Source organism: Lagenorhynchus albirostris, chromosome 10, assembly GCF_949774975.1.
Source record: "Lagenorhynchus albirostris chromosome 10, mLagAlb1.1, whole genome shotgun sequence".
Lineage (NCBI taxonomy): Eukaryota > Metazoa > Chordata > Mammalia > Artiodactyla > Delphinidae > Lagenorhynchus > Lagenorhynchus albirostris.
In genome coordinates this window covers 82,352,841-82,362,634 of record NC_083104.1, presented here as the reverse complement: position 1 = coordinate 82,362,634, position 9,794 = coordinate 82,352,841, and the positions used below count along the sequence as shown (strand labels likewise).

The following is a 9,794-nucleotide window of genomic DNA, read 5'->3' as shown; positions in this document are numbered from 1 at the left end:
CCTCTCCCATTGCGGAGCACAGGCTCCGGACGCGCAGGCTCAGCGGCCATGGCTCACGGGCCCAGCCGCTCCGCGGCATGTGGGATCTTCCTGGACCGGGGCACGAACCTGTGTCCCCTGCATTGGCAGGCGGACTCTCAACCACTGCGCCACCAGGGAAGCCCTCCTATCCAGCTTTTGACAACTGGACGAGTGCCAGACAAATTCAAGCACCTTACGACCCCCAAACCCTGTCCAGGAAAGCATCTTATGCATAACTTTCTTACCTGAACCTGACCTTGTATCTTGGAGGAAGAGCATCACAGGATATGTTAGGTTCTAGAAGGAGAGAATCCCCACGTGAGAGGAAGTCAGGCAAGCACAGAGACTCCTCTTCCCACCTCATTCATCCCTCCAGACCTTGACTTTCACCCTCACGGCTTCAGAATAGCCAGCCTGCTTGTGCCCAAACTACAGCCGCCTTGCAGAATAAAAGAATACACCACTCCCAGACTCAGCTGACTGGAGTCCATCCTTCTAGCCCCTCATGCTCATCTCAGACAAGAGCAGAAAATGTCTGTCCCTGTTCTGTTCCTAGCCCTTGAACGGTGCTGCCCAATATAATTTTTTGTGATGATGGATCTGGTCTATATTTGTGCTGTCCGATGCAGTAACCACTAGCTATATGTGCTACTGAGCGTTTGAAACATGGCTAGTGCAATCAAGGAACTGAATCTTTAATTTTATTTAATTTAAATGGACACTTGTGACTAGTGATTACAGTATTGGACAGCATGGCTTTAGATTGTCCATCCTGACTTTTTTTTGATGAGACATCCTTAAGATTGGAAAATATATTTTTCAAACTTGGTGCTGATACTGGTCTCACTCTTTAGTGATCGGCCAAGTCTGGGGATAAGGAGAAAGATCGTATTCCCATCCCAGATCTCACTTTCCCCTGTGACAGAGGAAATTGGAGAGTGATGCCCAGGCTGGGGGCTGTGTCCTGACTGCTGATCTGTCCTCAGTGCCTGTATTGATTGACAGCCGCTGACTTTGCAGATCTTGCTTTCTTCATGCCTGCTTCTTGGAGCACAGGTGACCATCAACTCCTGACACTTGACTTGTGACTTTATTATTTTTTTAAATGCATTACTTTATATATATATATATTTGGTTGCACCAGGTCCCAGTTGTGGCAGGCAGGCTCCTTAGTTGTGGCATGAGAACTCTTAGTTGCAGCATGCATGTGGGATCTAGTTCCCTGACCAGGGATCGAACGCAGGCCCCCTGCATTGGGAGCATGGAGTCTCATCCACTGCGCCACCAAGGAAGTCCCAACCCCGTGACTCTCTGAAATGTATTCTTTGGGAGGGAGAAGCTAACTAAGTCCAAGCAACACATCTGAACATAAGGAAGGGCGTTTGGATTTGCGGTGGGAGAGAGAAAGGTCAGACATCAAGAGGAAAGAATGCCCTGGTAATGACAGTTATGAGACCATAGAAATAGGAAACCAAGTCTAAATGTTCCTTCCTTTTTAAAAATCCAACACAGATCCCTATCTTTTGGCTAATACCTGGAGGAGAGGGATTGAAGGGACCTTGCAGATTGCACCGACAAGCTGTAGCCTGCGGGCCAGTGAGTGATCCATCCCAACAGGTCAGATCCTAGAAGCCCCTCAAAGGCTGGCCACCGGGAGAGAGTGGGGGAGGAAGGCCTAGTACCAGGCAGCCTCTGCTCCGTAGCTCTGAGGGGGTGGGGAAGGCAAACCCTGGTCATCCCCTGGCTCTGTAGCCCTTTTGTGTAAGTGCCTGGCAAGGGTAACGTGGGGCCGTGCCTGGGAGCACAGCTGCGACTCTGCTGGGGAGGAAGCAGGGCCAGGGCAGCTCTGCCCTCCCCGATCCTCCCCTGGGGCTTCTTCAGCCGTGGGGACACGCACCCCGAGGGCCTCTGTTGGCCCAACCCTGCTGCAGGGGCTCTCTTTCCCCACTGACAGTGGAGATGGCCAGTTTTTTGAGCTCCTTTCTGCCCAGCTGCCTCCCCTCCCTCCTCTTCCTCCTCCAGCTGTCTTCCAGCTCTGCAGGTAAGATTTCTCTTTATTCCTGCCCTGGGGAGACCCTGAGAACAGGAAGGCTAGTTCCCTGGGCTCACCTCCTTCAACTCACCCTCAAGTTGCCATGCAAGTTATCTTTTCGAAACATAGATGTGCTGACATGGTTCCCCTCAGATACCGCCAGTGCCTCCCTACAGCCTTCAGAAGGAGACCCAAATCCATCATGCGACCTTAACTCAGGGCTCTCCTTGAACTTGGTCTTACCTATCTTTCCAACTTTGCTTTCTCACCTATCAAATGGGGAATATCATAATAACAGCCTCTTAGAGTTGCTGTCAGGGTTCAATTAGATAAGGTATATATAATATGCTTAGTTGTGCCTATCCCATGGTAAATCATGATAAATGTTTGTTGAGTTGTAGCGTCTCATCATGTTTGAGAGTTCTGTCTCACACTATCAGGCACTAATAAGTTTTTACAGAGGATCCCTGCTCTCCGAAGACAGATTCCCAATCTCAGGGAGCTGCCTAACAGAGAAGGCTCAGAACATATACTCCCTCGGGAAATGGCTGCAGGTTTAATGGAGAAACTAGCTTCATCTTCTAGTAGCTACAAGGCTGACAAGGAGATATATCCCACGGAGGAAAAAAGACTGGGAACATGTAAGGGCAGGGTCCAGGAGCTATAGAGAGGGCTGAAGATACAGAGGAAAAGAAGAAGGAGGAAAGAAGGAAAGAAGATCCTCCACCTCTAGGGTGGAAGATCTCAGAGGAGAAGAATTTGGGACCAGGGTGTGAACAAATACAGATGGCTGAGAAGGTGGTGGTGGAGGAACGACCAAAGCAAAACCTCTAAGGGGAGAAGAAGGATCAAGTTGGCCAAGACTGAACAGGGAGGCCCATGGGACAGTTAAGCTGCAAGATGCTGGACCACATTCCAAGGTGGGACCTAAAGGCTGGGATGACCACATGCTAGAATGTTCTGTCCAGGGAACTCACGGTATCTCTATAACCAGAGACCTTTAAGAAAAATTGAGCTTCTCCCTGGCTCTAGAATTCTATTTAAAAATCAAGTGTCTTCTTTCCCTGTTTAGAAGCAGCCCTTCCCATGAAGAGTTTGTTTGTCAAGGTTCCCTCTGATGCTCAGTTTCTTTTCTTTTGTGTCTTGGATAGGACAGTTCAGAGTAATGGGACCAGGGCAGCCCATCCGGGTGCTGGTGGGGGATGAAGCGGAATTGCCCTGTCGCATATCTCCAGGAAAGAACGCTACAGGCATGGAGGTGGGATGGTACCGACCCCCCTTCTCCAGGGTGGTTCATCTCTACCGAAATGGCAAGGACCAAGATGAAGAACAGGCGCCTGAATACCGGGGCCGCACGGAGCTGCTGAAAGAGACTATTGGGGAGGGAAAGGTGACCCTCAGGATCCGGAATGTAAGGTTCTCAGATGAAGGAGGTTTCACCTGCTTCTTCCGAGATCATTCTTACCAAGAGGAGGCAGCAATAGAATTGAAAGTGGAAGGTGAGTAGTGTCTATAATAGTAGGTATTGTCTGTTGGGTGGCCAGGACCTCCCTCTGAGCCTTCAGTCATTCTCTCAATTGAGATGAGATCCTTCAACCCAAACAGCTCATTCCTGGGGATTAACTCCATAGAGATACGCACATCAGTATCTCTGGGAATTCATATGCTCACATTGTCCGTTACATCATTATTCTGTAATGATGTAAGGAAGCCAGAATCAGAGTCCGTGCCCACGAGTAGGGAAGTGACTGAGTAAACACTGTTACCCATACAGTGAATATCATGCAGCCATTTAAAAGATTGTTGTAGGGCCATTCCAGACAGCTGGGAGGCATTTTACAAGGTATTGTTGAGTGATAAAAGCAAGCTACAGAATCTAGGGAACAAAAAATTTATCCATTTATATAAAAGTGTGTATATAACATGCACATTTGTGGGTACGTATAGAGAACTTTTAAAAATTTTTAAATAGAAAAACTGAAAAATGTAGGCAGCAAAATCCAAAATAATCCATTTGTGATTATTTTGTGCTACTAGAGGGGAATATTACTTATCTGAAAGATAATCAAAGTATCCAAGTGGACCTTTTCCTTTCTTGTTTTGCTTTGGATTGTCTTTTCATTTATTTGTTATAAACAAGGGCCTTATTCCTAAGGAGTCAGACCCTATTACAGTGAATTCCTCATTTGATGTGTTTGTGGTGTTTTATTAGATGAGGAAGATTATTAAACAATATATTCCTGGTAAACATCGTTGCAAGGAATTAAACAAGTAGAACTAATGTCTGAATATAATCATAAAAAGAGATGCTACCTATAGATTTTACCTCCACTGATTCCTTTCTCCAGAATTTCATTTGTGGTATGTTTGGCTTTTTGTTTGTTTGGGGGTTTTTTGCCGTACGCAGGCCTCTCACTGGTGTGGCCTCTCCCGTTGCGGAGCACAGGTTCTGGACGCGCAGGCTCAGCGGCCATGGCTCACGGGCCCAGCCGCTCCGCGGCACGTGGGATCTTCCCGGACCGGGGCACGAACCAGCGTCCCCTGCATCGGCAGGCAGACTCTCAACCACTGCGCCACCAGGGAAGCCCCGTGTTATGCTTTATGTGAGGGATGACTTTGAAATTTATTTTTTTGTTTTATCCCCGAGGGGTTAAGACACGGACAAGGAGGGGGAGATTTGAAAGTTAATTGCTATTTAATTGAGGAACAAAAATATTCTGAGGCCTGGGCCTCAGGTCATTTCCCTTCCCTCCTCCCCACCTGCTGGGCAAACATCAGACAATTGATCACTTTTGTATCTCAAGGGCCACTGTTGCAGTACTGGGACCAGAAGACGGCATTGTATGCAGGATAACAAAGCACTATTTCTAGAGACGGATCTCAGGGATGTGAAAACAGCTTTGTGTGTCACAGAATGTTCTTCATACAGCTGTTTACACTGGGGGATTTTTACCTGCAAGGAAGTCTGATAGTGAGGATCTCTCCAGTTTTCCGATTTTCCTCATTCCTGTTCAGTAGCTTCCTGGCTCAGTAACTGCCTCCCCAAGTACATCCCCACCCCACCCCAACAAGTAAACAAACAAACAAATGAACTGCCCGGGGAGAAAGTTTTCCTTTCAGTGGATTTCCACATTCCCACCCTCTTCTCCTTTCTCATAATCTGCATGCCTAAGAGTCTTTTTAAAAAGAGAGTTTAATGATGGACCACCCACCTAGTGTGAGGAAGCTGAGACAAATTTAGGACTGAAATGCAGTAACTATGTGATTGCCAGGTTTCAGGTGTAATTACCTCACCTCTTTCTCTAAAGAGTTTCTAATCTCTCCTTCTAACTTTGTATTTTTCTTGTCAGTTTTGTGATTTTATTACTAGTTGTCTCTAAACCTTTCTTTAAACTCTTCATTATGAAACTTTAAAACATATACAGAAGTAGAGAGATTATTATAATGAGCCTCCAAGTTCCCATCACCTGACTGCAACAGTTATGACCCAAGGACAGGCCACCTGTTTCACTAGACCCCACTCGTCACCATCCTCCCCAAATGAATTCCTCCGGCAAATCCTAGGCAGCATTATCGTGTCATTGCTAAATCCTCAAAACCGTATGTCTCAAATAGAAAAACTCAAAAACAAAACAAAATCATAACCAAAATACTATTATTACATCTTTAAAATTTAACAAAAATTCTTAACAATACTCAGTCTGTGTTCACATTTTTATGATTGTTTTATAAATATATTTTTACAGTTGGTTTGCTTGAATCCAACCCAAACAAGATCCACAGGTTGGTATTCGCCCTGTAGAGTTTCCCACGATCTAGATTTTGCTGATTTCATTCCCACGTTGTTTAACACAGTGTTCCATACCTTTTATTTTCTGTAAACTTATAGATTAGGATATGAACAATCAGATTCAGGTTTGATTTATTTTGTCAAGCATATTTCATAGGTGATGCTATATACTTCGTTCATATCACTTTACATCAGAAGTCTCATAATATCTTTTTCTCTCTTTTTGTGATCCTAACCCTTTGTTAAAATATAAAAGGTGTACAAAAAAAGGAACTAAAATATGTAATTGTTAAACCATGTTGCTCCAGGTAACTTCCAATGAGAACTTTGAAAGTAGAGCTGGCTGTGTTTTCTCCTGGGGAACACAGTAACAGACAAGAGCCTGAAACCGCAGCTTGAAGGATGGTATTTATACCTAAGAAACCAGTTTGATGTTGTTTGCTTGACTTAATGCCTACCCTGATGGCAGTATCTTTATCTAGCTCCCTAACGCAGAGAACAAGATGTCAAGGGCCGGCCCTGAACATTGAGATTATACAGGGAAAGCTTTGGGGCACTGAGCCGACTCGAGAATGGGCAATAGATGGCGCCAGAGAGCCAAAGGTCATCCCCTGTCTGTTTATCTTTCCCACTCCATGTCCGCTCAGTTACCAAATCCGGCGGATCTTACTTTCTCAAAAGCTCCAGAAGAAAGGTTCTTAACTTTTCTTTGTGTCATGCACCCTTTTGTCGTACCGGTAAAGTCGATGAACCCCTTCTCAGAAGGATATTTGAAATGCATAAAACATACTTGTACTGAAATACAGTTATCAAAATATTAAAGTAAGATATGGGGTGGCCCTAATAATAGTGTCATTTCAAAATGAACATAAGTGATATTTTGAGATTTCTGTACCGTGATATGAAAATATTTGTGATTTTTAGGGATGACAAAGTCTCAGGTTCTGTTCATATTGTTGTGGAGTGTTGCCTACAAACATAATTGAAAGAAACACTAAATTTCAGCTTAAAGTTTACTGAAAATATGTATTTTTTTTCCTATTTAAGTTCACCTTGACTTCCTACACCGCCACCACTGTCCTAGGCTCATGTGTTTTACTTTCACCATTACCATGGCCTCTTAATTGACTGCCTTCGACCCCCTCCTCCAGTCCTGCAGTCAGTAAATCAGACCTTGTCACTCCTCAGCATGAAATGCTTCAGTGTACCCCGTGACCTTGAGGATCAGATCTAAGTCCTTTTCGTGGTTCTCAGAACTCTCCAAGACTGGCCCAGTATACAGCCTCGACTCCTGTCATTCTAAACCACTGGCCCTTCCCAGAAACAACCACTTACTTTTCCTTTAAACCTAAGCTTAGGTGTTAGTTCTGAGTCATCTTCTTTGATCCTGACTCATGGAGCTGTGGGCACTGTGCTGGGTGTTGATGACGCAGTGCTGGGCCCCCCGGTTCTGCCTTTCAGATCCCTTCTACTGGATCAACCCTGGAGTGCTGGCGCTCATCGCGGTTCTGCCTGTGCTCCTCCTGCAGATCACTGTGGGCCTTGCCTTCCTCTGCCTGCAGCGCAGACTCAGAGGTACAGGCTGGAGGGTGGCTGGCTGGGGACCCTTCCCTGAAGTCCCTGGTCTCTTGGAGCTTGGTCAGCTAACGTTTATTTTTGAGGGACTTCTGGGTTCAGAACTCCATAACGACAAGTTTTACATCCTACCGAATGTAAATATCATTTAGATAATAGGGCCTTTCATTTCCCTATGAGGTAGGGCTGATATATAATAGCCCCATTTTAGAGAGGAAGCAACTGAGGCCTGGAGTGGTTCAGAGATTTACTCAAGCTGGCACAGCTTATAAGTGGCAGAGCTCAGGCCTAAACCCCTATCTTCTGGCCCCTGAAACATACACAGCAGCTCATGCAACTGGGGGAGTGTGAGCTTCAGAATCAGGCAAGTCTGTGCTACTAGGTTTAAATAAAGATACTGTAAGTAAAAGTCCCTACCACATAGTAGGTGTTGTTTCCTCCTTTTCCATCCAACACTGAGGACATGGGTTCAACCGTCTGAAGCTCCTCTCTTGCGCCCAAGAGCTTTCATTTTGAGACTTCTCCCCGCCACCAAGCGTTCTCAAAGCCAAAGCCCGCAGGGCCTCCAATTCTCCTCCGCCTCCCATTCCTAAGAGGATAAAGCAGTAAAGATGGCTTGGAGTATATGAGGGGGGATATTGGTGGGATCTTCTCTTCCCTTGACCTCATCCCAGATACTCAGTTACCTCTTCTCCCACATGAGAAAGGTCTTCAGCCCACATGGCTGAGCAGAAAGAACCTGATCAGTGGAGTTGGCCAGCCTGGGTTTAGATCCAGTTCAGACAATGACGAACTCTCCAAGCCTCAGTTGCCTAGTCTGAGTCAAGTAGAGATAACACCCTCCCTCCTACAAGTTATGGGAGGATTAAAGGGGATAGTGTTATGTAAAGCATCTAGTACAGAGCCGGTCACAAAGCAGCTGCTCAACTAAAAACTTAGTTCCTTCCTTCCTCATTCAGATGTGAAGTAGCTTTAGATTTACTAAGTGACAACCCAGCGGGGTGGAGTGACCTTGTGAACTGAGAACCAGCAAGAAAAGGAGCAGAGAGCAGTGGGGGCGGTAATAAAACCTTAGATTCGTTTGGGGCATTGGTGAACATCGCTGTCTACTGAGCTTCTCCACTTTCTTTAACCCAATATTTAACCCAGGCAACAGCCAGGGAATGAGCCTGAACTCCTGCTTTCAAATCTGGTGCTCTTCTCACTCTAAGGGAGTTCATGGGCTACTGAGAAACAACCTGCACAAAGGCCCAAGTCAATGGGTGTGGAGGGGCCCCATCTAGTGCCTGAGCTGGAACTAAAAATGTCACCTTTTTCTATTTTAGGAAAACTTCCAGCAGAGATGGGTGAGTTCCAGGCACCTTCCCTCCCCATGCCTCCCTCCAGGTCTTCTGGTGTAACTGAAATGGTCATTTTCTCAGACCATCTCTGCCTCTGTCCCAATACCCTGTGCTCCCTTCAGGCGGGAACTTCACTATTAAAACTCCTATAACCAGTCATAGAGTCTCATTCCTCTTCCCTGCCTTCAGCCAGAGTAGAAGTAAAATCCTACAGCTTCCTTTCCTCCATCGTGCATCACTTATAATTTAAGGTGACTAAATAACAAAGGCTCAGAGGAGAAAAGATTGTTTCGAGTGCCATACTAATAATCCCTTTCCATTTGTTCTTTCAGAGAATCTCCACCGGACTTTTGGTAAGTCCTGGGGTACCCAGGCCCCCAGGTCAGCTTGGTGCTTCACTCGGCTCCTGTTACCTGGGGACGTAAGGACCCCTGGCTTCTGGTTGGTTTCCTCCCTCTCTTGTTCTTTCTTTGAATGTCATCATCTGCACCTAGGATGGGTTAGATAATAGCAAACACATTACGCTTTCATGTACCTGGCACTGTAACAGCTTCCCGAATGTTAATGTTCTAGCAATTACAAGTACTTTATGTACATTACTTCTTTTTTCAGGAATTACAAAGGGGAGGTAAACAGATCCTTTGCACATCAACTTGATGTCTAGTTGGGGAGGTGATACATATACATAAATTACTGGAGAACAAAGTACATATACATCACCGACAACTCACAGAGGAAGGAGTTTTCACAGGACAGAATGAGTAACTACATGTGACTCCTCAGGGAAGGCGACTTGGGGGAAGAGTGAAGACATCAAACCCCACTAGAATGTTGGCCTGGACTTCCTGGTGGTCCACTGGTTAAGACTCTGCACTTCCACTGCAGGGGGTGAGGGTTCAATCCCTGGTGGGAGAACTAAGATCCCGAATGCCATGCAGCAAAAAAAAAAAAAAAAAAAAAAAAGAATGTTGGCCCTAGGACATGGTCTCTGTCCTTTTTATTCACTGCAGATTGTCCAGTGCCTAACGACAATGCC

At 45.8% G+C, this 9,794-nt stretch overlaps 1 protein-coding gene across 1 annotated transcript in view; it reads left to right on the top strand.

Moving 5' to 3' along the window:
- The first annotated feature begins 1,980 nt into the window (after positions 1 to 1,980).
- Positions 1,981 to 9,794, top strand: part of MOG (myelin oligodendrocyte glycoprotein) — a 9,219-nt gene continuing 1,405 nt past the window's right edge. The window contains 5 exon segments of the mRNA XM_060163425.1: positions 1,981 to 2,062; positions 3,205 to 3,552; positions 7,305 to 7,418; positions 8,744 to 8,764; positions 9,091 to 9,111. Of these exon segments, the coding sequence (XP_060019408.1) occupies positions 1,981 to 2,062; positions 3,205 to 3,552; positions 7,305 to 7,418; positions 8,744 to 8,764; positions 9,091 to 9,111 (586 nt within the window).